This window comes from Sinocyclocheilus anshuiensis, unplaced genomic scaffold, assembly GCF_001515605.1.
Source record: "Sinocyclocheilus anshuiensis isolate Anshui unplaced genomic scaffold, SAMN03320099.WGS_v1.1 scaffold957, whole genome shotgun sequence".
In the NCBI taxonomy this organism is placed as follows: Eukaryota; Metazoa; Chordata; class Actinopteri; order Cypriniformes; family Cyprinidae; genus Sinocyclocheilus; species Sinocyclocheilus anshuiensis.
In genome coordinates, this window is record NW_015557101.1 from 237,620 (window position 1) to 264,215 (window position 26,596).

Here is a 26,596-nt window from a genome sequence, read left to right on the forward strand (position 1 = left end):
ACATTTTCTTGTTTCACCTCTGATTTGTAAAAAAAAAAAAAAAAAGGGGGGAAAAAACAAATTACACGAATATATTTCTTTTCTCTTCTGTATAGGCGGCAGAAAACAGTTGCATAGAATCTTTTGTTCACATATCCTGTAAATGTTTGAATAACTTGCTATTTTTAAATAAAAAAAGAACAACAAAATCTGCAACCAGGCTAATTGAATAGTTTAACAATCTACACTAGTGCGTCTAAAATCTTCAAAAGTTCCACTTTCAGCACCTCTGCTAATTAAAAGAGGAATCGTGGGATAAAGATACAAGATTTCCTCTCACTTCAGCCTCATTTATGCCACGCACGTCCATTCAATCCTTCAGGCTTTTCCTGCTTAAGCCGGTGAAGCACTCTTCCGCTCTTCTCCACGTGATCTGAGCCGGTCTGTGGTGTTTTCCCATCTCATATGGTTTGCTCTTTCATATGAATCTTCTTTATATATTGCGTTTTTTTAGAATGGCTTGCAGTGGACTGGTAAGCAGATCTGAACATGTCGAGCAGTGCTGCTGTTTTTGCACAGAGCTTGTGAACTGTAATTAACAATCAGAGCGCTGCACGTATGTGTGGCATGTGCAGCTGTGTGTGTGGGTGTTTGTCTGTTAGTCAGCAGCAAACGTCTCGTCTCGAGAAGACTTCCGGCGGCACAGTCAAGCGTCCCTAATGCTCTTCTGTTGTGCAATTTGTAAGGTTATTTTTTCGCTTATTGCTGAGAGAAACTAAAGCTTTATTACACATGATTAGTTCCCCCTGCCCCTTTTCCATTTTCTTAGGCCATGTGTATGAAAAATTTGTTTCAAATGCTTGTCAGACATTTGGCCTCTCAAACATGAATTAATAATGGCTAATGATTGTTTCTTCCATCGTCGAACAAGCCTTAATTCATTATTTCTTTTTGCCATGCATTTTTAATATTGACACTCCAGATGGACTGAAATATAAGTGAAGAGAGCCTGAACAAGTAGAGCATTTTTACAAAGAGGATTCTGTCTCTTAAATATGAATATTTCAATGGTCTGTTTTTTGTCCCATGCGTGCTGTTTAAATGTCCCATCATTCCAGCTTAATATAACTTTAATCAACAACATTTGTGGAATACCACTAAAATGTGTTTTTAACTCGTCCCATTTTCTGAAATTAATTAAGAAATACAAATCAGAATTTTGGTGAGGAATTTACAATGGAAGTGATTGGGGCCCATTTTTGGAGGATTTAAAAGCAAAAATGTAAAGCTGATAATTTTATAAATCACCTATATTAATAATTATGTTAAAATGTTGGATTACGTGAGCTTTAAAGTTTTCATGTTTTAAGGTTGTTAAAAAGTGTGTGTGAGTGAGTGAGTGAGTGTGTGTGTGTGTGTGTGTGTAATGCAGAAAGTTTTCTGTGAGGTTTAGGTGTAGGGTTGGTGTAGGGAGATAGAAAATACAGTTTGTACAGTATGAAAAACCATTACGCCTATGGAGAGTCCCTACAAGGATAGTGAACCAGACGTGTGTGTGTGTGTGTGTTTTCATGGCAACATTAGTTGTGAATTTAAATATATTTCAGATTGGCCCTATTTACTTCCACTGTTACTGTAACACAAATTTTGTTTTTAAAAAGAAATTCTATATATAATTTAATGATGAATAAAATTATAAATTTCTTTCAAAAAAAAAATTACTGACCCCAAACTTTTGAACAGTAGTGTATATTATTACAAAATATTTATATTTTAAATAAATGCTGTCTTTTTTTTTCCAAATTTTTATTCCTGAAAAAAATTTATCAGGTTCCAAACATTTTTTTTTTAATTTAGCAGCAGAACAGTTTCCAACACTGATAATAAATCAGCATATTAGAATGATTTCTGAAGGATCATGTGACACTGAAGACTGGAGTAATGATGCTGAAAATACAGCTTTGATCACAGGAATAAATTACATTTTAAAGTATATTAAAATAGAAAACCTTTATTTGAAATTGCAATAATATTTCACATTATTACTGTTTGTTTGATCAAATAAATACTGCTTTGATTAAAATAAGAGACTTCTTTAAAGGGGTCATGAACTGCCTTTTTTTTATTTTGTGTACTGTTCTCTGAGGTCTACTTATAATGTTATCAAGATATTTACATCTAAAACCATCATAATTTATAAGTAATAGGCTATTTTCTGTCCTGTTTCGAGCCCCTCATCAGAACGCTCTGTTTGAATAGATGTGGTGGACTGTAGACTCGGAAGTAAACGCCACTGCTGTGATTAACTAACAGTTGTGTGTGTTTGACAGCCTTCACAGACGGACGCTGCTGTGATTTAGGTTAAAAACGCAGAAATACTCAGTACGTATCAAACAACCTGTAATAACAGACAAAGCAATAGTGACCACATAATAAAAACGATCACTCACACTTGTGTGGTGCGACAATACTGTCAGATCCAATATATTCAGCACGGCATTGTCTTTTAGTTTCAATCTTTCTGAAAACCCTGCATCGAATTGTGCCGTTTGTAAACGAATCCGTGCTAAAATGAAGCGAACAAAGGACCAAGTTCTTACTGACGCGGTCTGGAACTCCATTACAAATAAAGTTTATCCACTCTTTCCTAATGTTGAGATCAGAAGGAAGGCAATAGCTTGGCACTGAACAGCGGAGCATCTTTATCGTTTGGTTTCTGCGTAGACCTGTGTTTGCCTCTCTCATTATTTACACTATATGCGCAAATCGTGAGCGGGGCTAAACAGGCAGTGATGTAGAAGCAGGCGTTGATCATCTTCACCGGAGGCAGTGTTTAGCCACACTATTACATCATAAAGTGGCTCATTCCACAACCTGCCATTTTAGCAGATTGGCTTCAAGATATGCTGAACCCAGAATATTCCTTTAAATGCATCAGTTCCATTAAAAGCGAACCTCAAGTCCCTCTTCAAGAATATGTTCGTCAGCTCACTCTCATCCAGCTTTTACCGGTTTAGAGGTTTTTGAACTTGGACGAGGCAAACAACACATGCACAGATGCAGGGGCAGGGAAAGGTCATGCGGCAAGCGTACGTGTCCTATTTTCCTTTCCTCGTTCCTCTATTTTTGGGAAGCTCCAGCCGTTCCATCAGAGCACTTAGCCGGAGAGCCGTGTGCATCAGTTCACTGGCATTTATGTGGACTCTATCACTGTCATTCAGCCTGCTTTTGACAAATGGCTGTGGTTTTCACATCGACAAGCACAGATATTCTCTGGAATACCATTATTTTGTGCTGCTGTGCTTTTTATGTACTTCTGTTCCCCGGTAGACTTTATGGAATCCTCCATTTTTTCAGATGTTCTGAACATCCCACAAGACCCTAAACAGACTAATTAGATCTCTCTGTGGAGCCCTGGAGATGTTTCTCATTCTGCTGCCTTCTTCATGCAACACCACAGAGTCGTGAATTCAATTCTGCGTGGATTGAAGCAGAGCCCACGTGTTTCTTCCTCTGGAGGCTGGAGTGTCCTTCAGCACCTGGCCTTGTTTTTGAGCTCTCCTAAAGAGCAGAGCGGCTCTGAATCCAAAGGGCAGCGATGTCAAAGCGCAAACACCCGAGGGTCATAATCCATAATCCCCTGAATGCCGTGCTCCTCACATTCTTGGGAGTAATTGGATATGGAGTGATCCAGCTTCCGTGGATCTCTTTTTGGGGGGCCGTATCTTGATGCTTTGGCTAATTAATTCACTTTTACCTGACTTCCTCCAGTCAAAGTGAATCCAGGCAATTACAAAGAGCGACTCCCTTGAGCGATGGGATGAGAGGGAGGTGATTGGCTCGTAAGGAGAGCGAATGTTGAAAGCTCCTCATTACTCCGCGGCAGTCAGAGCGTATGACTGAACGTGTCCATCTGGTTAAGGAGGAACCCGTGGAGGTTACAGAGGGTCGCCACTTCCATAATAATGCTTACGGATAATAGAGCAGAGCCAATACATGGAGTACAGAGGACCATGAGCTCCCCCTTCTGGACAGAACGAGAGACACCACAGTGCCTTCTGGAGAGCAGATTTCAGTAATGTGTGATAAGACAGGGTATTAAGAGATCAGTTCAAGCAGACATCAACTTTCAGGAACCGCTGATTAGCTTGAACTATGCTATATAACTGTCCGAATAAAAAGTGCTGGTTATTTCATATCTATTTTGGTGTTTTAAAGGGATAGTTCACCCAAACATGAAAATTCTGCCACTCTTTACTCGCCCTCAAATGGTTTCAAACCTGTATGAATTTGCATAGTATGGAAAAAAAATATTATGGCTACCGTCAACTGTTTGGTTTCCAACATTCTTCAAAATATATTATTTTGTGTTCAACAGAAGAAAGAAACTCATTCAGGTTTGGAACAACATGATAATAATATTTCATAATATTTATACAATACTGTTCAAAAGTTTGGGGGCAGTAAGATATTTAATTTGATTTTTTTTTAGTCGCTTCTGCTCACCAAGGCTGCATTTATTGTTTCAAAAACAGTACAATTGTGAAATATTATTACAATTTAAAATAACCATTTCCTATTTTAACATTTTAAAATGTAATTTATTCTTGTGATGCGAAGGTGAATTTTCAGCATCATTACTCCAGTCTTAAGTGTCACATGATCTTCAGAAATCATTCTTAAAAGCTGATTTCAGGATCCTTTGATGAATAGAATGTTCAAAAGAAAAAAAATTTATTTGAAAAATAAATCTTTGTAATATTCTAAATTAATTATTAAATCAAAAAGGGGAAAGAAAATACTTTAAAACAACAATATAATATTTGTTTTTCTCAAAACAATGTTTTTACGCATCTGTCCACTGCAACAGAATGCAACTGTAAATATTTCACTTTGCCACTTTCATCGGTCATGTTGACTTTATTTTGTCATAACATATAAACACTATGACATATAAACTGGACTGTTATTTAGAATTATAGGTAAGGCTCAAAGGTCACCACTTAAAGTAATAATGGAGCTTAAGGTAATAACTGCACTTCACAGTTTTTTTTTTGTGTGTGTGTTAGAATTAAAAATCAAGTGCTTGCAGTGATGTAATTTGCCCTTGGCCTTTTACATAATGTAATCTGAGGTCCTGATGTGTTTGATTTGAAATGTCAGCGTTCGTGATACCTTTGAGTGATGAACTACTGTCACACTCATCTTCATTACGCCGCTGACCTTTCAAAAACAAATGGAGAAATAGATTGAGTGAGTTCACAACTATTTTTAAACATGAAAATAACTTCGTTTTCAACAAAGTGCTGCTTTGTTTCCGTGTTCCGACTGACGCTCCCAAAAGCGACTTGTTTTTCCTCTGACTTAACATCGGTTTTGTTTAAATCTCATGTTCTAAAGATTTATTTCCTCGTGTTTACTGGGAAAAGCGAGCTGCGTGCCTCTAAATAGATCTTGTTTGTCATCAGCTGTTTCACGAAGTCTTTGAACAAAGCAGAACATCAGAACACTCTCCTCAAAATAATGAACTGAAGTGGCTAGTTTTCCACCAGTGTTTTACAAAAAGCCTGTCATCTCGCACTAACAGCATGTAAAACAGACTATATTCCAGTTGCAACTCTATTAATTAGTTAGCATCGCACTTTTACTCATGTTTCCTCACTCGAGCACTAGGCTTGCTGTAGAGGTGATGCACAAATAATTTCATAAAGAGTGCAACAGCAGGTCTAAAGCTGTAGCGCTGCATATTTATGAGCGAACAAAAGTTCAGTCTTGTTTGTTCTGCCACCCATGAAACCTGCTGCATGTCACTTCGACAAAAACTTCGAAACCGTTCAAATGCAGTCGTGTTTTAGCATGCATGTCATAATGAGGAAGTCATGGTGACTTAGTTAACTTTGTGTAACAGTGTTGCTCTTAAGTCACATTTATTAAATCTAAATGAGCGAGGCCTTTGCTTAATGAGATTTGATTTGTGACCGCACCGCCCAATAAAGATCTTAAGGATATGCGAAGACGAAATTGTCTGTGACGGCTCGAGAGCGGCCACTTTACACTTGAGTGACTGGCCATTAGCAATGATTTAAAGGGCTGCTTATAAAGTTCACCTCCAGTCAATCGTCGTCCTTCTCCAACTGTTTGCAGATGCACTCTGTCTGAATCTGTAAATGAGTCTTTTGACTTCAAAACAAGTTAAGCTTTATTGACGTTGACACTAATGCCGACTCGTTCCTCAGTTAAATATGTCAAACATGTCAAACGAAAATTGTGTTTGCAGTAATGCACTTACAGTGAAGTTTATGGCACATTCTAGAGGTTTAAAACAGCAATGAACAGGCATATGATGACTACACCTCTAAACTCAGTGTCATGATGAAGACAAAAGCCTCATTAGAAGAATTAAGTAATAAGGTAAAAGTAGTGAAGTAGTTTTTTTTTAATAAAAAAAATTTTAAACTGCTTTTTAATATATTAAAAAATCATTCAGACCCTCATGACTGCATGCCAAGGTCAGTAAGTCTCTTAAAATATCAGATAATTTGACCTTTTATTTAAGGATGTTACCTACTTTGTGGAATTTATTAATGAAAAATCAAGATATTTGTAAAAATGAACATAAATCATTATTTTTTATATTAATACTATTTATAATACAACCATTTTTTATAATAATACTATTTATAATACAACCATTTTTATAATAATAATAATGTTTATAATAATTAAAGTGTACAATCACACTTTATTTAATGCATTTGAGGTGTAAGGAAAATGTTTTACTTGGTTACACCACATGATATTCGTAATTAAGTAATTAAATGTAAAAAAAAAAAAGTATTTTGATATATATATTTTTTTTTTTTTTAAATGGTATAAAAGTTTGGTATAAATATTTTCAAAACCGTGAAAAAAAATTGTGTATGTGTGTGTGTGTATATATATATATATATATATATATATATTTATGAATACAAATAGCACTTTCTAAAAACTTGCCACTTTTGTGACATTAATGAAGTAATAATTCATGATATTTGTAAAAATAAATCTTGACAAAAAATTTTAAATGATTTAAAAAAATAATAATAATTAAGATCACATCATATTTGAGGCATTTGAGGTGTAAGGAACATTTGTTTTACTTGGTTACACCACATGATATCATTAAGTGAGACATTACATATTTAAATATACATACATAACATACACCGATATAAAAATACAAAAATCTTGAAAATGGAATAAAAGTTTGGTATAAAAACGAAATACGAAAACATATAGTACATTTCTAAGAACTTGCCACATTGTTTTGTTTTTTTCTTCTCTCTCTCTATCATGTTTATAAGTATTGTGGCTGCAGACTTTCACTGTAAAAGTGCATGACGGAAAACAACATTTGCTTATTTTTACCAACTTAGGGACAAGTCTAAATGATTTTAAGTGGTAATCAACAGCAGCATGCCACAGATTATGTGTACAGCTTAAATTAGATTGAACCAGAACACAGAAAATACTTCCTACTGCAATATTAACCTTTGCCATTATCTTCTCTGAACATGCTGCTGAACGGAAACGCGTGCTCGAATCGGTCCAGCCCTGGTGTGAGTTATACTGTATTTCCCAGACAATCTTTTCAGTGCCGTGTACAACAAGGGGTGAAAGACAAGAAAGAGAAATCTATTTTGAGACAGAGCTGAGACTGGATTTCATTCTGAGGCATATTTCAGGCTCTCTGTTGATAGCGGCTGTGGCCCGGCCACCCTGTGCTGGGAATAGACAGATAAAGGCTTTAGTCTATCTTATGGAGTGTGGGATGGCACTGGTCCTCTATTCTCTCTGACCTCGTGCTGCCGGGGCGATGGGATGCACCGCAGGTCAGAGAGGACGGCGCTCCTGGACTCGCATTGTAATGACGCTTCTCTCTGTGGCCTGCTCTCACTGAGAAAGAGGTAAAGATGGTGATAATGAACAATTCTAATATTGGCACCGAAATAAATATGTGCTGCTTACGCCTGCGGTGTGAAACAGGCTTGAAACGCGCTGCTGGAGATCCTGCATTGTTTTTGTGATTTTGCACAAGGCCAGTTTCACTTACTTTTGACGTGTTGGTGTTTTATGTTTGATAACATTTAATGAACTTCCACTCAGGCATCAGTTAAGGTCATTTGGCTGTTCATCAGTGTATCCATCCATGTCTCGAAACGGTGTGTTGCTGTAGACGTATGTCTTGTGAAGCCTCATGGAAACTGATAGGGAGCTTTGGATGCACTTCATCGATTGCCTGCGTTCAGCAGATTTCCCAGCTCAGGAAAGTGAAACATCTAAGTGATTTCTGGGCTGTTAATGTAAGACTCTCAGCAGGCTAACAGACAGCAGCGGACAAGCTTCATAACTACATTAAGGTGAGTGAGTGGCCTTAAATACATGACTCTCCTTAACCAAAGAAAAACTGAGCTCTCCATATGCAGTACAGAAAAGGAGCTGTGTAGTAACGGATTACATGTAATCTGGATTACGTAATCAGATTCCAAAAATTAAGTGCTTAGAATATATTACATTAAAATGCTCGTAATCAGATTACAGTTACTTTGTTATGGATTACATAATTACATAGCCACACAAAGGCAGTAAATTATTCATAATTTATTGATTCTCCCTAATTCGTCTTTTTTTTTCTCTCTACCCCAGTCTGGGAAACCCTGATGTAACATGATGTTTAATGCACTTCATGTTATTGATAAAGAATGGAATGTGTTTTATTATTATTATTATTATTATCATCAATATGGTACATAATAATCCCATTTAAATCTATGGGATAAACAAGTTAGGTCAAAAGTAATCAAAAAGTAGTCAGAATACATGACCTAAAATGACTAATCTAATCGATTACGTTACTAACTACAATTTTCATCATGTAATTTGTAATCAGTAACAGTTTGCAAGTAATCTTCCCATCACTGTATACATACTTTATATGTATTTATTTATCTGTGAATCCTATTTCTATCACTAAACACTTGTCGTTAAGTAGTTTTCATGACAAAATAATTTTTCAGGATTGTTATGCAGAAAAAAAGTCAATTCAAATTGTGAAATATTTGATATTATTTGTCAGTTCGGAGGTAAAATTGTGAAAATAAAAATGCTACAAATCCTTCATACAGAATTATTTTGACATTGGGCTGAAATGTGACGCAAGTTTTGTGGAATTCACACAAAGCCCAAAAACAAAATATAGATTACGCAAATTCAACTTTTTTTTCTTTCTCAGGTCCTCACACTTTTGATTTAAATTAAAATAATAATAATATTAATATAGACCAATTTGGCAATGAATCATTCAGACCACAATTTGTGCATAATTTGGACCAATTCATTGAAACAATATCTGAGGAAACATCTTTTTGAATTGAAAGCATGCTTACGCTAAATAAACTCTGCACATGATTAGTATATGGAATATTTTAGAGCATTGAAATCTCCATGACTTTTCCAAATCTGAAAAACATTTCCCTGATTTAGTTTTCCTGGTTTTTGATTTAAATGTTGCAGCTGTTTCTCTTGCACTGCAGGGTTGCCACTCATTCCAGATTTGCAGGTACTATCCTGATTTCTGCTCATCTGGCAAAACAAGGACTTTTACAGGACTAAGGCGGTGACCCTACCATGAGTTCATTCAAACTCACCTTTGCAACCGTGTCTTGTGACTCTGTAGGTCAGTGGCTTTCAGTCCTGCTCCTGCACATTCTGCACTGTATGATCTGAAACCCTCAGCTGATGGAGCTCCCTGCTGATGAGCTGATGATCTGAATCAGGTGTGTTCATTAAAAGAGACCCGTGGGTCCCCGTGCAGGACCTGGGGCCTCATTTATAAAATGTTGTGTATAAACCGTCCTAAATTTTCTCATAAGTGCGATTCAGAGAAAACGAACGTGCGTACGCCTCTCTTCCAGATGTGACATTTATAAATCGTAAATGATCTTGAAATTGTGCGAGCACACGCCAATATCCGACTTTCTATGCTTGAGAATGACGAGCACAAAGAAAAAGGTAGAGCAGAGGTAGAGGTTCGTGCGGGACGCTTTTTATTTAATGTGTAATTATTCTGTGGTCAAACCATGTGTGTGTGGTTATATTTTTACTATTGACTATTATCAAAATTACTACTTCTAGAAACAACAGAAATAATAATAGTTGTAGTAATTATAAAACAATTAGGTTTCCAAAAGTAAGAATAAACTACGAATTCAAGTCAAATTCAGTCATCTTATAAAAAGTGAGCCATCCTACTTGTAAAATCACTTGCTATGACAACTAATAAAAAGTTTATCACGACATTCTTGCAAAACTTTAAAAAACATTATTGAAAGAAAAAATGGATGTTTCATATCATAATAAAATGAATTATTACACGATTATGGTCTCCGGTCTGAAAAAACCTGCATGTGATTTGGCATTTCTTTATATTTACAGTTTACTAATGCTGCTCAAATGTGCCATTAGCCTACTGACACAAAAATATATAGTAGGGTTGCCCTCGACTAAGGATTTTTCTGGTCGACTAGTAGTCGTTCATTTTAAGTGAAATATTGAAATAATAAATCCCAAGTTTCTCTGAAACTCTAAAAGAACAACTTTTGATTTTAAATAAATATATAAAATTCTGGAGGAACCTGATGATAACTGTGCGTGCAGAATAAGTTATCAGCTATATATAACTATCAAACAATATATATATATATATATATATATATGTATATATGTATGTGTGTGTGTGTATGTGCGTGTGTGTGTATGTGTGTGTATGTGTGCGTGTAGTAGGGCTGTCCTCGACTAAGGATTTTTCTGGTAGACTAGTAGTCGTTCATTTTAAGCATTAGGCGACTAATCGCACGTTTATTAATAAACCATTTAAATCATTATAATGAGTCTTTAATTGCCTACAAAGCCTAATAAGTGCTCAAGCGCACGCATAAAGCTTGCCACAGCGCACTGGCAGAAGCTATGATTATGAATGTGTCAGGGAAAAACAGAAAGGAGGCTGCATTAACATTTTAATAATTCACTGATAAACAAGTGCTTTCTTTGTTTTGGTTTAAGAGATGAAGTCTCATATGCACGCGAAAACTGCGTATTATATGCACGCCAAACACATGGGTATCATATGCACGCCAAAGTCCATTTTGCATATCAATACCACGAGTTTTCGTTTTTATTTGGTGTACTATTTATAAGCATTTTCATGAGACCAGGCTCAACCTTTGGCAGCTCGAGCCCAGAAATATTTCCTCCAAGGCAAGCAGAGACACTCTTTAGGTCATTGGATTTATTTGGAGCCTCTGCTACTACAGAGGTCACTGATTTAGACGCATTTTCATGAGACCGGGCTCTGAAGTCTGTAAGGCAAAGATATAGCCTACACGGAGTTTCGCACTCGAATTCACAGAGACCGAGACGGCAGAAAGCGCATCCTGTTTGCTTTCATTATTTTACAAAAGCGCGTTTTGTTGTTATTGTGAGTGCACATAAATAAACATAGTCTTTACAGATTTGAAAGATGTATTACTCTTATCTGTATGACCAAAAAATTACGGAGTAGCCTATTTTAAGAGCAAGTGAGCGCACCGGCGCCTCCATCTGTCCTTCAGTGAGCGCTAATGTTCAGCTTCCACACAGACACTTGAATATAGCGCACATTTCTCTGGGTTAACCTTAGATTGAGTGGCCATGTAAAGTTGCTAATTAGCAGTATTAATACTTACATCGCTATTTCAGATGATAAGCCATATTTGTGGACAAAACAAAACAAAATTAAACAAAGGCCTTTATTTAGAAACCTCATGATATTTTAGTTTGTTTTCAAAAACCCATATTTTTCTGAAAAACAAAATTACATTATTAATGTTAATTATTTTAGCAACGTTTTATATTCATAAGTCAAAAATAATAAAAAAAACATCATGTATTACATTTTGTAACATTGATCTTAAAATATATTTTGAAACCCTTTCTAAAATGAGATCACAAAATGAGAAGCTTATAAAAACAATAAAAATTATAAAGCTTTTCAGATTTATGTAACTGATCTAATATTATATAGCACTTTTTTTATCCTGGTATTTTTTATTTTTTTTAGTGCTGTCAAACGATTAATCACGATTAATCACATCCAAAATATAAGTTTTTGTTTACATAATATATGTGTGTGTGCTGTGTATATTTATTATGTATATATAAAAACACACATGCATGTATATATTTTGTGTATGTGTATATTTATATTCAGATTTTTCAATTTATATTATATATAAATATATTTAATATATAAACAACATATTTTTCTTAAATATATACGTGTGTGTGTGCGTGCGTGCGTGCGTGCGTGCGTGTGTGTGTATATTTATATATACATAATAAATATACACAGTACACACACAGTTTGCATGATAGGACTAGGTGTTATGATCCCAATATTCAGCACCACATAGAACATTTTCTCCTTCGCTGTGAGCAGAACACAGTGAGACGCAGCAATTGTTACGCTCTGATTTTGGTTCAGCAAGAATCCAGGATCCTTGATGTTTTGATGATATGTTATGCTGTATCTTATCTTTCATGGATGTTGCCAGTGAGACACTTTAACCGATGTCCATCAGATCCCAGTTTCTGTGCGAACTTTAGCCTGGGTGAAAGATGCCTTTTGTTGAGGTGATGTTGCCAATGACCTTTGTATGCTGTTTCCACCAAAGCAACAGATCATCAGTTGTGTACCCCAGCCTCATTGGGTGTTTCGGCCCTTTATCACAAGACACCCTCAGCTGAGGCAGGCCCACCACAGGCTGATCAGACCCGGGTGTGTGTCACTTTCTTACATGGTCATTTGGCAGCCCACACTGTGTCCTTTCAGCAACAGTGGCCAGTTCCCTGACTATCCTCCACTGGACCTGTCCTCTGATGCCCAACTCCTTCAGTGGCCTTACAGTGGAACTAGCCACAAAGCCCCTGCAGCCCACTTCCCCCGGGTATACTTTCACCGTCCCGCCCCGCTCCTCTGCCTCAGCTGCAAGTTGGCATATCACAGCTTCTTCCTTTCAAAGGCCTCGTTAATGGCCTCTCCCCAAAGGACTGTCAGTTCAACTATTATGACGATCCTACTGGAGTTAGACCAGAGAACCAGGTCTGGGCTCATGCAAACAAAAACTTTTATTTTGGATGCGATTAATCGTTTGACAGCACTACTTTTTAAACTATGTTTATGTTCATTTTATGTTGTTGTTGTTCTGTTCTACATGCTTTAAACTGTACAACATTGCCTTGTACTTGTATGTGATGGAACTAAATAAAACAGTAATAATAATAAAGGGAAAAAAATAATTTACTTTATTACTCAGTGATGAAAAATATGCCCATTAAACGTAATCTAAATGAACGGAAAGACACCGGCCGGGTTTCAGTGTTTGATTTAAAGTTGCAATAATGAAAATCTGTGCAAAAGACTTATCATTACGTAACATTATTTATCAGGAACATTAAAAATTCAGGGGAACGCGGAGCATTTCGTCACACTGCGTGCTCTGCGTCACTTTTTCAGAACATATGAGTTCTGCAACTGCTACTATTAAAAAATAATAAGTGTCTCTTTTCAGACCACTCGTCTTATTCCATATGCAGCAATGCTCTTCAGATGACCGGAGCGGAGCGGCCCAAAATAGTCTGCTAATCTGTCTGCGCGCTGTTGCAAAGATCACCACGTGCCCTTTCCTTCCCCTCCAGGTCCGCTTACCGTAGCGACGGTCAAGCAAATCCGCGATTGGCTGCTCAGGTGTGACGCACGATGCATTTAGGGAATTCCGTCAGCTGTGCCGTGGCGCGCTTCAAAACGCCGCCCGGGTTGAGCGGGGCGTCAAACTCTCCGCTGCGCCGCTTTTTAACGCGGTGAAACTTTTGCGCCGGATCAGAGTAACGTTGCATGCTGTTTAAGTGCATGTGTCATGTGCAGCGAGGGACCCAGAGAGCGCTGGCTTTCTGAATAAATCATTTAATAACCTGTGGGAACATCCTGAAGCTGATAGGAAAGAGGGTGTTTGATATGTAAGTGACCTTCTTCACGCTCCAACTTTTTCTTTTTATATATATATATATGTATATATGTATAAACTTTCTGTTTTGTGTTGCTTTTACACTACATACACCTTAAATAGTGGAAAGTCAATATTCATGTTCATTATTTAATAACATCATGTAATGCTCATTTGAGATAAAGGTAGTTCTAATAATCCATAAAATGTCCAGTATGAGGATCCCAATGGAGGACATCTCCAGAAATGGCAGGGAACACACAGTTCTAGCTGGCCGGATCAGGAACAGTGAGCAAGTGTAATGCACAAATCAGCATAAACTGATTTCTTATTCAACTATTTTTAATTATTAAAGGTAGCAGACACTTACAGTTGTTATACAGTATGTTTTCGAGCCTGGGCACAATGGTGGTAGCAGAGGATCTTATTTTGTCTTCGCTTTTCCTTCAAGTTGTGTGCAAATGGATAAATATTCATAGTAGTCTGAAACTGAAGGTAAACATGAACGATGCTCCTTTTATAAGCCCAACATTTTTTTTACATTTTTTTATATCCTACTCGGCTGATTGTGTGCCTATTGAAATGGGGTCATGTATGGAACGTTACCTAAAAATGAAAATGTTGTTCCAAATCTGACTAACATTAGATGATTTAGTCATTAAGTGGAGAACCGGATTAGTCTGATTCATGAATGAAACATTCAGAGCATTTGTGTGAGCTGTACTGCTCAGTACAGTTTTGGAGTATCTGCCGATACTGATGTCAAATCGATACCAGGGCTGCTTTTTTCTTGATCGGTTTAGAAAATCTACACCTTATTACCTTGCTAACTACACACTGCTTCTTTATAAATAAAGAAAAACATGACTAGGCAACACTTTACAATAAGGTCCATTAGTTAACATTAGTCTTTAGTTAACACGAACTAAGAATGAACAATACTTCTACAGCATTTATTAATCATAGTTCATGTTAATGTCGACATTTACTATGCATTATTAAAATTAAAAGCTGTGCTTGTTAACATTAGTTAATGCACTGTGCATTAACATGAACGACTAACATTAACACAGATTGTTCATTGTTTGTTCATGTTAGTTAATACATTAACTAATGGAACCTTACTGTAAAGTGTTACGCATGACTATATATTCCTGATCAACAAAAATGGCCCATGTCAAGCCGTTCTCTCATGAACTATCATAAATACTCCAAGGAGAGCTATAGAGTCAATTTTCAGTGAATAATGACCTAAATTTCAGTGTCATAATCATCACAATCATATGGCTTCAGAACTTTTTGTGATACGTTTATGGTGCTTGTGTGCTTTACAACGCTCGGAAGCCTCAATCTCCGTTCTTTATAATTGCATGAATAGCAAGATCAGTTCCTTAAAAGTCTGAAATAAAGTCACACCGGTTTCGAAAGACTAATAATGACAGAATGCTCATTTCTGTGTGAATTAGGGCCTAGCCCTTTAAAATTTCAAAGCGTTCCCATTATCCTTGTTTACATTCATAGTCTCCTATTGCATTAGGGATTTTTATCGAACGCAGGCTCTTTCTTAGTGTAAATAATGTGCTTATCTTTCATTATCTGGCAGTCGCCGGTGACGTACACCGAGCAGATACAGAGAGTCCCAGTGTTGCTGGATTTACCTTATCGTGTCTTATGCCACAGATGGATCAGTGACAGGGTCAACACACACACGGCCAGCTCGAATATCCTTCGTCTCAGTATCCACGAGCCTTGAGGCCACCCGCAGGCGTCTTTAAATAGATAAACACTTCAAATTTGTAGCCAAAGCCATAGCGTTAGAGGAAGGTTTGTGTCACTGCACTAATATTAGTCAGCAGATTCAGACATTCCCAGTGCTGGTTGTCATGAGCATGGATGGGAACTCATCCCAAGTGTCTGAAAGTGTTTTCTAGCTTTTGGAGTGTTGTTGAGTGTTTTTCTGTTCGTGTTTGTTTGTTAGAGGTAGGTATGTTCTCAGATGCTTTGGAGGCCGTAGGACGGGTGGAGGGGTTGACGCTGTCCCCTCCCCAGACTCTCCCAGACCCCGATGATGAGGTGGAACTGGGCTCCGAAACAAAAAGACGAGGCAGATATCGCCATAGCTTACAGATACTCAAGCCCTTTCGGATCACGCACAAGTAAGTTCTCTTGGATACAGTTGTTATAACCATATAAAATTAATATGTGGGTAGCTACCAAATGGATTTAAGAATAAAATCCATATTTTGTGAAAAATATGTGTATATTTTAGGGGATGTGACAGGTTACCATTTTTATTTGATCTTTTCCCCTCACTTGTTCATTTAAATGTGTGAAAAATGAATTTGTTTGTCTCTCAATTAATTTGAGCTCATAAACACTGCATGTATAATAATTATAAAATAATTAGCAAATGCTGTTTAAAATCAGTCTTGCTGGTGTACAGAACGTCACACCAAGGTATGAATCGACACATCGTTTCCAACAGTTAAAGTCACATATGCACAAATACATAAAGCTTATTTTAATGCTTAAAATGTGGAAGAATCACTTGGCAGGACTTAATAAAATAACACACACACACACACACACGAAGTATATATTGTTATATATTATTTTATGTATTATATAACATTTTTGAAGTTCATGACCAGTCATTCCTGATTAGCTAATGCCAATATAAACAGTATTTTTGTCTGAACTGTTTATTTTCATAGATTTTTGTATTTCTAGATTAGATACATTTATTTTGTAGTTCATAATGACAGTCATGCCACAGAACAATTTTCACATTCAACAATATTTGAATAGATATTTATGTTTATGGGCAAAATCTGTGTTCTTTGCTGTCCAGCCAAATTATCTGAAAGGAAACAAATAATAATAATAATAATGACCTCTTTCTTTGAGGACAATAAAATTGCTTGTCATGTCAACCTCCTTTGAATGTTTCAAACCTAAATTTCACGAACTACAACAGGAGAAAATAAGTACTTAAAATAAAGAAAATAAAGTAATTTCTAAGTTACTACTTTGGATATTTCTTTAATAACTGCCATAAATTGTGAAGTGGTTATGAGGAGATTATCAGGAGACACATTTACTTCCAAATAATAATTAATCTACAGTGAATCATCAATGAACTGATTTTAGCTGGAAAAAATGATTCTTTGTTATTGTCTTCTTGCATCATGCACAAACTATTTTCCTGTTTGACAGTGTAAAGTTGCTTTGACATAACCAGTGTTGTATAAAGCGCTATACAAATAAAGGTGACTTGACCTGACTGAACCCAAACGTCAAAATGATGCTACAAGCTGCTTTTATCATCTGAATCTGTCACTTAATTAAATAAAAATAGTTTATGTGCATCACTGCACATTTAACCCACATTAAACATGATAGGCGTCATTTTTAACAATGAGTTCACGCAGTTGCATCATATAAGCCTATATTGTAAAAGCTTGTGTTGATAAAATAAATTTATAGTGCATTTTCAACTTTTTCTGCTAAGTTCAATGTGGAAAAACGTAACTTATATTACACCTCTACCACACTGCTTACACAGACAGCGTGAAACCGGTTAATATGGAGCCAAAACAAACATATGCACAGAAACACTTTTGTGTGAGGTGTGAAACAGGCCTTACGAGATGTTTGCTTCGTTGCCATTTGGACTCAAGTGACAGAGGTCCTGATAAGAACGCTCTTATCCTTTTCTCACAGACGGCTCGATTTTTAACATGCTGGCTGATAAAAAGCCGCTGAACTTTCTCACTGCTTCGTAAGAGTTCTGAGAGGGACGTGCAAACTGCTGTTCAAACACAAACGTGTGATTCATCTACTGTTTGGCCGCAGCGAGTAAAGATTTTCTCTCGCGTTCAAGGTCACGCCGTTCTCAGACATAGCACATAGTGCCTAGATGACTGATAGGAGCCAAACTCTTCCATTTTCACCCCCAGACATCAGCACCCGGTGGACAATGCAGGATTTTTTTCCTTCATGACCCTGCAGTGGCTGTCCCCTCTGGCATGGAGGGCCCACAAAGCATCCTGTCTCAAGATTGAAGACATGTGGGGTCTGTCTTGCCACGAGGCCTCAGAAACGAACTGCCAAAGGTGAGCTACTGGTGCAAACCTTCCGATCCGTCATCAAGGTTTGTCTACTGTCAAGCTGTGTTTGTCTGAATGCAAATACCCGGAAGTAGGGCTGCGCGATTTGGGGAAAATTTGGGCAAAATAGAACTGAGTGTGCATTAATGAGCACTAAACACATGTAATAGGCTACCTGTTTAATTAATACTGCATTCCAGAGGGCGCCCTCGTGCGGAAACTCCCAATATGCATCACAGAAGTAATAGAACTCATGACATTCCAGGAAATCCCTAATATGGACAAAGTTATCTAGCCATGGCTGCAGAATAAAAAGAAGATAGAAACGCTTGAACTGACTAAACATGAAGCCAGTAAACACACAATATAGGGTTTATCTGTGTTCCTCAAGCCATCTTGGGTATTTTCATAATTATAAAGTAAATCTATAATCCAGTGCGGCTAATCGACATAGCCTTTATTACAGTATAGAATATAATTTCTGCTCATTCTGTGATAAGAAGCCACGTCAGATCAGAAAATGAAGTTATTTCAAACTCTTGCTTGACGCTGTGGAGTAAAACCATGTTATTAAATATTCTCTTTTGTTGGACAACAGGTTCATAAACGCATCTCATTAGTTTGGGAGGATGTTTGGCGCGTGTTGCCTTTTCAGATGCACGTTATAGACCTTACCCAGATAGCACAGGTACGTCTGCAAGATGTCTGTTAAAGATCGCTTCATCTGGAAAGCATCTGCTGTGTACAAATATCGGATAGACGTCAGTTTTACATGCATTCTAAATCATAAACATCTTAAAGACATCTTCTAAACGTCTATTTGACATCTGATAGGAAACGTCCTATAGACGTATCACAGATATGCAAACACTCTAAAAAATACGTCTTGCAGATGTAAATGCAGACGTCAAATAGACGTCTCCGTGATGTATGTGTGCTATCAGGGTATGTAGCTCCGCCCCTTTTCAGCGCTGCACTCGTTGTCTTCTGTCTTCCGTTTGTATATCCACAGCGTGAATTTAAGATCGTGCAAATTTATGAATGAACCACTCGTTTTAAAATCTTCCAGGTCTACTGACATTTGTTATGACAGCCGCGTCGAACATTACAATGCTCATGATAACTTTCGTTAAAACTCTACAATAAGTAAATCCACTTCACCAGCTCATTACTCTTCAACAGCGGTGCTACAATGTTCAAAGACAAAATTCTAAAGATGGAAGCGTGCTTGTATCTCTGGCACATACTGTAAGGTCTATAAACACTACTTAAATATGCATTATACAGAGGCAAGAATTAAAATTAAAAATCGCAGCCTTTGCCAATCAATAATCACATCAGGCCAAATCGTGATTTCGGTTTAATTTTGATTAATCGTTCAGCCCTACCCTGGAGCCAAGCACAAGTTAGGCATCTCTCATATGTGCCCATGCTGAACCGTGAACAAACTGAACTATTAGAAAACACCTCCTGTGCCAAAGTCTCACACAGTTGACATCTTGATAACAAGAGGTTGGTGTGGGAATCCCTTGAGTCACGGTGGGGAATGAATGATAGATGCTTGCCTCCCATGCTCACACAGCCCAGAGAGTTATGGCAGGTGGGTGTTATTCATAGCAAGGATTAGACATCAGAGAGAGTCAGTCTGCACCTTTCCTGCAGGACGGTTATGTCATTAACACGTCAGATCACAGCCCGTGTCCCTTTTGACTAAGCCGGCTCATTGATAGGGCTCAAAGTGTTTCTCGGGAACACGGGAACATGGAAAAACACCTATAATCTGTAACTGCCCTTTCTAATCACAGATCAGAGATTTGCCCATATTCGGTGGATGAATTGGATCAGACTTTGACTGTGCTTTCTTTTGTTGCAATCAATGATCGTGTGTTAAATATAGGCCCCTGTATTTGCCTGACAGCTATGCCTCAGCGGCTCTGTAAGAAGCGGTGTCAGTTTTCAGTGTTTGACCTCAGGGTCTGTGGCTCCCGTTACTGGATTTGTGTCAGAGATATAGCTCGGATGCGTTAAAGGCATGTGTACTTGTGTGTGTGAGGGGTGGATATTTTATGGGGTCTGGAACACTTAGGTAAAGTGTTTTCTTCAAAACACAAGGCTGTTGAAATTAAAAAAAAAGAATAAGATACAGTTCACCAAAGTGTTGTACCATTGTGAGAAATAAAAGCTGAGTGGATTATTTTATTTATTTATTTTTGTAGGTCTTTGGCATGGGAACTGAAAGCTCAAAGCCTTGGTCCTTCAGATTGATTGTTCATTCTAAGTGTGAATTTCAGTGTTTTCAATGAGGCTTTCCTTGAATGCTTCAAGATTTTGCATTACAATATTTATGAGAAATTGAACATCATTTATGATTTATAATAAACGTGTCAATGTTTTGGCTTCTAAATGTGTGCCCAAAACAAGTTTTACTACCCGAAGACCTGAAATATATGATGTGCCCTTGAGTTTAAAATACAGAAGTTTAACAGTTAAATAAATGCCTCACATTTTTAATTTAGACGTGAGGTCAAGGATTATATCCAGTCAACTTGCAAAAAAGCAGAACCCAACAAGGAGCAGAGGGATCTTATATCATTCTGAAGGGGTTTATGCATGACATGCATTATGATTTGTGGTAATTTTATTATGTGAGAAGAAAGAAACAGTGGAGTGATGCAAGAATTGTAAACCTAACACAGCTATGTAGGAAATTGGAAATTAGGAAATTATACAGTTCAGCATCATTACCCAAAAACACCAATCAGAATCAAGCATGGCAGAGAGCTGTCTAATAAAGTGACAAAAGCATTTGTGATATTGTACATTTAATTTTGGTTTGGTCTAACAATTTAGCCAGTATTAATTTAATTTCTTAAAGTTGCAATGAATTGGAAGTAGCAACCGATCTTTTTATCCATAATGTGATGTACATTTGCTTGTAACACATTAAAAGAGAAAAAAATATGGTGGAGACTGGGTTCTATGCATCAGTTGTTGATTGGATTTTGAGATGTGGGTGTTTCACTCAGATGCAGATGAAGGTGAGCTTGCAGGAGCAGATTTAAATGCATTAAATGACTGGAGAAATCCTGCAAACAACACAGATCCAGTTATGACATTCTGATTAATCATTACAGAGTCAGAAAAGAAATGTAAAAATTAAACATCTGATTTTCACGAGAAGATCTATAATGTGCATTTAGAAAATCGAAAGGGTGAGTTTTCATTCATGCTGACTTTAATTTTGACTTTAAACAGGAATAAAATAAAAGACTTAAATCACTTGAATACAGCCATTGAAACTCAAGTTAAAGGAATAGTTCATCCAAAAATGAAAAGTTTGTCATCATTTACTTCACCCTTAAAGGGGTCATATGATGCATTTTTAAAGATCATTATTTTGTGTATTTGGTGTAACAGAATATGTTGACATGCTTTAATGTTCAAAAAACACATTATTTTTCAAATACTGTACATTATTGTAGGCAAAGAGAAAGGAAAACTTGAAGTCGCATCATATGACCCCTTTAACTTGTTACAAACCTGTATGAGTGTGTTTGTTCTGTTGTTCACCAAAGATGATATTTTGAAGATTGTTGGTAACAGTTGCTGGTAGCCATTGACTTCCATAGTATTTTATTTCTTCCATAATAGTTCTGTCATTCATTTTGTCATTAATTACTCACCCTCATGTCGTTCCAAACCTGTAAGAGCTTTGTTCATCTTCAGAACACACGTTAAGATATTTTTGATGAAATCCGAGAGCTTTCTGACCCTGCATAGACAGCAACGCAACTGAAACGTTTAAGGCCCAGAAACGCATGTGTCGTGGTACTGTCGTGAATGGGGGCGGACAGTGACAGGGAAGACAAGAACTGTTGAATTAAGTTGTTGTTGTTGTTTCCTTTGCACACAAAAAGTATCCTCGTAGCTTCATAACATTACGGTTGAACCACTGGACTATTGTAACGATGTCCTTACTACATTTCTGGGCCTTGAATGTAGTAGTTCCCTTGCTGTCTATGCAGGGTCAGAAAGATCTCGGATCTCATCAAAAATATCTTAATTTGTGTTCTGAAGATGAACGAAGCTCTTATGGGTTTGGAATGACATGAGGGTGAGTAATTAATGACAGAATTTTCATTTTTGGGTGAACTATCCCTTTAATAAAAGGTTTCCCAGTCTTTCATGTTACAACACTTGCCGATGTACTGTTGTTTAAACACACTGTCTTTGGCGATGCATCATTCAGACTGGAGTGGCTGTGGCACGAGGAGCTCAAGCGGCGAGGGAAGGACGCGGCGTCTCTGTCCCGGGTGTTCTGGAGGTTCTGTCAGACCCGTATGCTGGTGGCCATCTTCTCCCTGCTCATCACCATGGTGGCTGGATTTGTTGGACCTGTGAGTTGTCCTCCTTTTCTTTCTGACAACTGTTGGCTTGCATGCTGACCTTTGACCTGCTTCCCCTATCCAGACCAAAGGAGAATGTTCAAGAATCGTGACAGTTTTTTTTTTTCTCATACCATATTTCATAATGATCACAGACTTACAAGAACCAAGAGGACTAAAAAGCATTATTTAAGTATCATAAAAATATCCATAATGATGTGTGCATTATATTTACTAATCTTCTGATGCAATCGCTTGTTGGAGCTTGACAGCCAGCGATCATTTTGAATCACTGTTGAATGAAAAACAGTGTATGTGAAGATTCTTTTAGAGAGAGTGTGTGTGTGTGTGTGTGTGTGTGTGTGTGTGTGTGTGTGTGAGGGATGGAAGAAATCAAGTTGTACATGTTTGAGCTGAAATTTGGGTGCAAGATAACTGCGCATGATAATGAATGTAGGGCAGCAGTGGACGTGCATCCATTAAAACTTTCCTGCTTCACACAGAAAACAGACCTGCACACATTTATGAACAGTTTTATGTTCAAGGGATCAATAGAGGGGTTATATTTGCAGACTCAAAATGAAATCCGTAATATAAACCAGAGATTTTTCATACCTTCTCGTACTTCAAACTAGTATTAATCCACAGGATCGTGGCATGTGTCTGGATTTTCCATGGTCCAGGAGGCATGTTATTCATATTATTCATGTTATTGCCTGCTGCTTTATTTCTGTTGCCAAATGAGCTTAGATCTTTATTCAACAAGAGTGATTTAGAGTTTGGATGAAAAAAAATCTTTAAAAAAATAAAACATACATTTTTGATCTTATTAGTTTCACTATGAGGGGATTTATTTTGGTGTAGCTGGGAGTTTCTTACTGAAACGCTGTTGGGAACGCAGCTGTTAATTTTATTTCCCCACACAAGGCCGCACATGCCCCTGACAGCACTCGCTTAATAGCATTATCAGGGATTACGTTACAAAATAGCACACTTGTTTCCCTGCGTTGATTTGCTTAGTGTTGCATGGGTCAGCCATTGTCTCAGCAGCTGGTATATTTATTTGCAGTACATTTTAGTGCTCTTTTCATGTCAGAAATTAAATATTTCCTCACTACTCCTGCTCTTGGTTTCAAGTAAATACTCAAGTATTATTCTTGGCTTACACTACTATTTAAAAGTTTGGGGTCGGTAAGATTTTTTTTTTACGTTTTTGTAAGTCCCTGTTGTTCACCAAGGCTGCTTTATTTGATCAAAAATAGGGTCAAAACAGTAAAGTTGTGAAATATTATAACAATTTAAACTACTAACTGTTTTATTATTTGACTGTGTTTTAAAATGTATTTTATGTGTGTGTGTGATGGCAAAGCTTGGGTGCTCAGGAAACATTTCTTATTATTATCAATGTGGAAACCATGATATGTTTTGTTTTTCAATATTCCCTGATGAGTAGAGAGTTCAAAAGAACAGCATTTATTGAAAATAAATATTTTATAAATGAATTTTAGCATCACTTTTGATCAATTTAATGGGTCCTTCCTGAATAAAAGTATTTATTTTTATTTTTTTATATGTATTTGGTCAGAGGCTTAAGATCAATTTGAAAAGTGATTGAGGACGACAAATTAATTTTTCCATTTTTTTTTTTTTTTTGATGAATGGAAAGTTCAAAAGAACAGCATTTATTTAAAATATATATTTTTATAAATGTATTTTACCATCATTAACAAAAAGTGTAATATGTCCTTACTGAATAAAAATATTTCTTTTTAAAAAAAAAAAGAAAAATGTATTTGGTCAGAGGCTTAAGATCAAGTTGAAAAGTGATTGAGGACGACAAATTCATTTTTCCAATTCAAATTCCATTTTTTTTAGTTTTTTTTTTATGAATAGAAAGTTCAAAAGAATAGCATTTATTTAAAATATATACTTTTTATAAATCTATTTTATTGTCACTTTTAAACAATTGAATGTGTTTTTACTGAATAAAAGTATTGATCTTTTTCAGAAAAAAATGTTATTTGGTCAGAGGCACAAGATCAATTTGAAAAGTGATCAAGGAAGACAAATTAATTTTTCCAATTCTGTTAATTTTTTATTAATTTCTTTATTTTTGAATTCAATTTTTTAGCAATGTGATGCACAGCACAACTGTACTGACCAATGAGCATCCAGGACCAGCTCTCTATTATAATTAGAATGAGAATAGTTTGAGACGGAGTCAAAGAAAAAGACTCTCTAGTGTTGTCCTCTGAGCAGCACTTGATCTCATGACCTCAGAGGATGTTCTGATACCATTAAACCTCAAAGCTCACCTCTGAATCCCTCCTCGTGTAATTTTGATCCTGTTCAAATAAAAGCAAAAAAACCTCTGCAGAGTCTTTGTACAGCTGTCTCCTCCCTCAGCATCCTGGTTGTGTGCTGTTATTCTCAGGCTCTGCTGATCCGAGCCCTGCTGGAGTACTCTCAGTGCGCAGAGGTGAAACTGCTGTATGGTCTGGCTCTGGTCGGCGGGATTTTCCTCATGGAGCTGACACGCTCCTGGTCTCTAGCTTTCATGTGGGCTGTCAGCTACCGCACGGCCGCACGCCTCCAGGGAGCCGCGCTCACTTTCGCCTTCCAGAAGATCCTGCGACTACGCAGCACTAAAGACATCAGCACTGGAGAGGTGAACTGTGTGTTAATACTCCTGTAATAAACACTAAACTATTCATTAGGAACAGAACTTTGCATTTCGATATCGAGAGAACAGCTTCTCAGGTCATGCCTTATTTACTTGAATGTAAAGGGAAAATAACATCTGAGAGGGTTCATGGGCGAGTTTAAGCCCACTTTTTCATGTGACCTTTTGGCCCTTTAAAATCAATGTGGGCTTGTGTTTGTGAGGTCTGAGTACCAGCGCTGATGCGGGTTAAGCGTGCCATGTTTTAGTTTGGCTGACTCATCCTGTTACTCTTTCAGCTGGTAAACATTTGCTCCAGTGATGGACAGCGTCTGTACGAGGCCATCTCGGTGGGCTGTCTGCTGGCTGGAGGGCCTCTCGTTGGGATTTTGGGTCTGTCATACACCATCTATTTCTTAGGACCGACTGCACTCGTGGGATCGGCCATTTTTGTCTTCTTCTACCCCACCATGGTAAGATAAGCACATCTAATCCTTTTGTTAATAAGAGGAATATTTACAGCCTCTACAAAGACCAAGTTCACACTGCTGTTTAGTGGCCCAAATCTTTTTTTTTTCCCTGGCTTGTGACTTGTGACGTGGTTTTCTCAAAAGACATTGAATCTGACATTTTCACTTTTGATCTGAGACATGTATGTGGCAATAAATGTGATATTATGCAATTGTGTTTTGTAATGTGACTTCAGTTTCAAAAGTAATGTCAGAATTCATGTGATTTTTAGGACAATCTAACTCATAAATGCATGAATTTAATCATTGGCATGAATAATGAACTTATTTATGATTTGCATAGAATATTTCATTTTATATGTGCATGAGTGTGTGTGTGTGTGTGTGTGTGTGTGTGTGTGTGTGTGTGTGTGTGTGTGAGCAACCCCTGCTTAAACCAGCCTTAACTTGATTTAAAACCAGCCTGACTAGACTGAGAGACCTGGCTAGACCAGACACCAACTAAGGCTGGTTTAAGAGTTTTTTTTTTCTTTTCTTTTTTTCAGTAAGGAACAGAAGGTAAAATATGAGTACTTCTGCATAGTTTTAAGACTGGAAATCAAAAGGTCCTTGAAAGTCATGTAATATGATAAAAAAATATGATGTCAGATTAATTTATAGGCCTACTATGAATTATGTTGATGTTATTACAGGGTTTCCGTTGGTCTTAAATTTAGCTGTATCATATTTAAGGCGATATAAAGTCATAAATGGTGCAAGAAAGTCTTAATTATGATTTCAAGAGGTCTTAAATTTAAGGACGGAAAGACAAGAATTGCATACACATTATGGCTTAATGTGACGAATAAACTTCAAAAGGCTGTGATGCTTTTCAGATGCCGTGCTACTTTGTGTAGTGCTGTTTTCAGGG

The 26,596-nt window shown here is 37.1% G+C and overlaps 1 protein-coding gene and 1 long non-coding RNA gene across 4 annotated transcripts in view; one reads left to right on the forward strand and one right to left on the reverse strand.

The window, feature by feature from the left end:
- Window positions 1–7,525: 7,525 nt before the first annotated feature.
- LOC107677526 (uncharacterized) lies at window positions 7,526–9,796 on the reverse strand. Its single transcript, XR_001632858.1, has 3 exons — window positions 9,669–9,796; window positions 8,075–8,260; window positions 7,526–7,917 (listed from the first exon to the last, which is right to left on the reverse strand). It is a non-coding gene; the product is annotated as an uncharacterized LOC107677526 (long non-coding RNA).
- Window positions 9,797–13,844: 4,048 nt separating this feature from the next.
- Window positions 13,845–26,596, forward strand: part of LOC107677527 (multidrug resistance-associated protein 5-like) — a 35,272-nt gene continuing 22,520 nt past the window's right edge. Inside the window, exons 1-6 of one of the 3 annotated variants that reach the window (XM_016472457.1) lie at window positions 13,845–14,073; window positions 16,039–16,216; window positions 18,020–18,175; window positions 22,419–22,566; window positions 24,989–25,222; window positions 25,516–25,689. In XM_016472457.1, coding sequence (XP_016327943.1) covers window positions 16,047–16,216; window positions 18,020–18,175; window positions 22,419–22,566; window positions 24,989–25,222; window positions 25,516–25,689 — 882 coding nt within the window. In that variant the 5' untranslated portion in view covers window positions 13,845–14,073; window positions 16,039–16,046. The remainder of the gene's footprint in view (window positions 14,074–16,038; window positions 16,217–18,019; window positions 18,176–22,418; window positions 22,567–24,988; window positions 25,223–25,515; window positions 25,690–26,596) is intronic. The other 2 variants (XM_016472454.1, XM_016472456.1) reach the window with 2 other exon arrangements.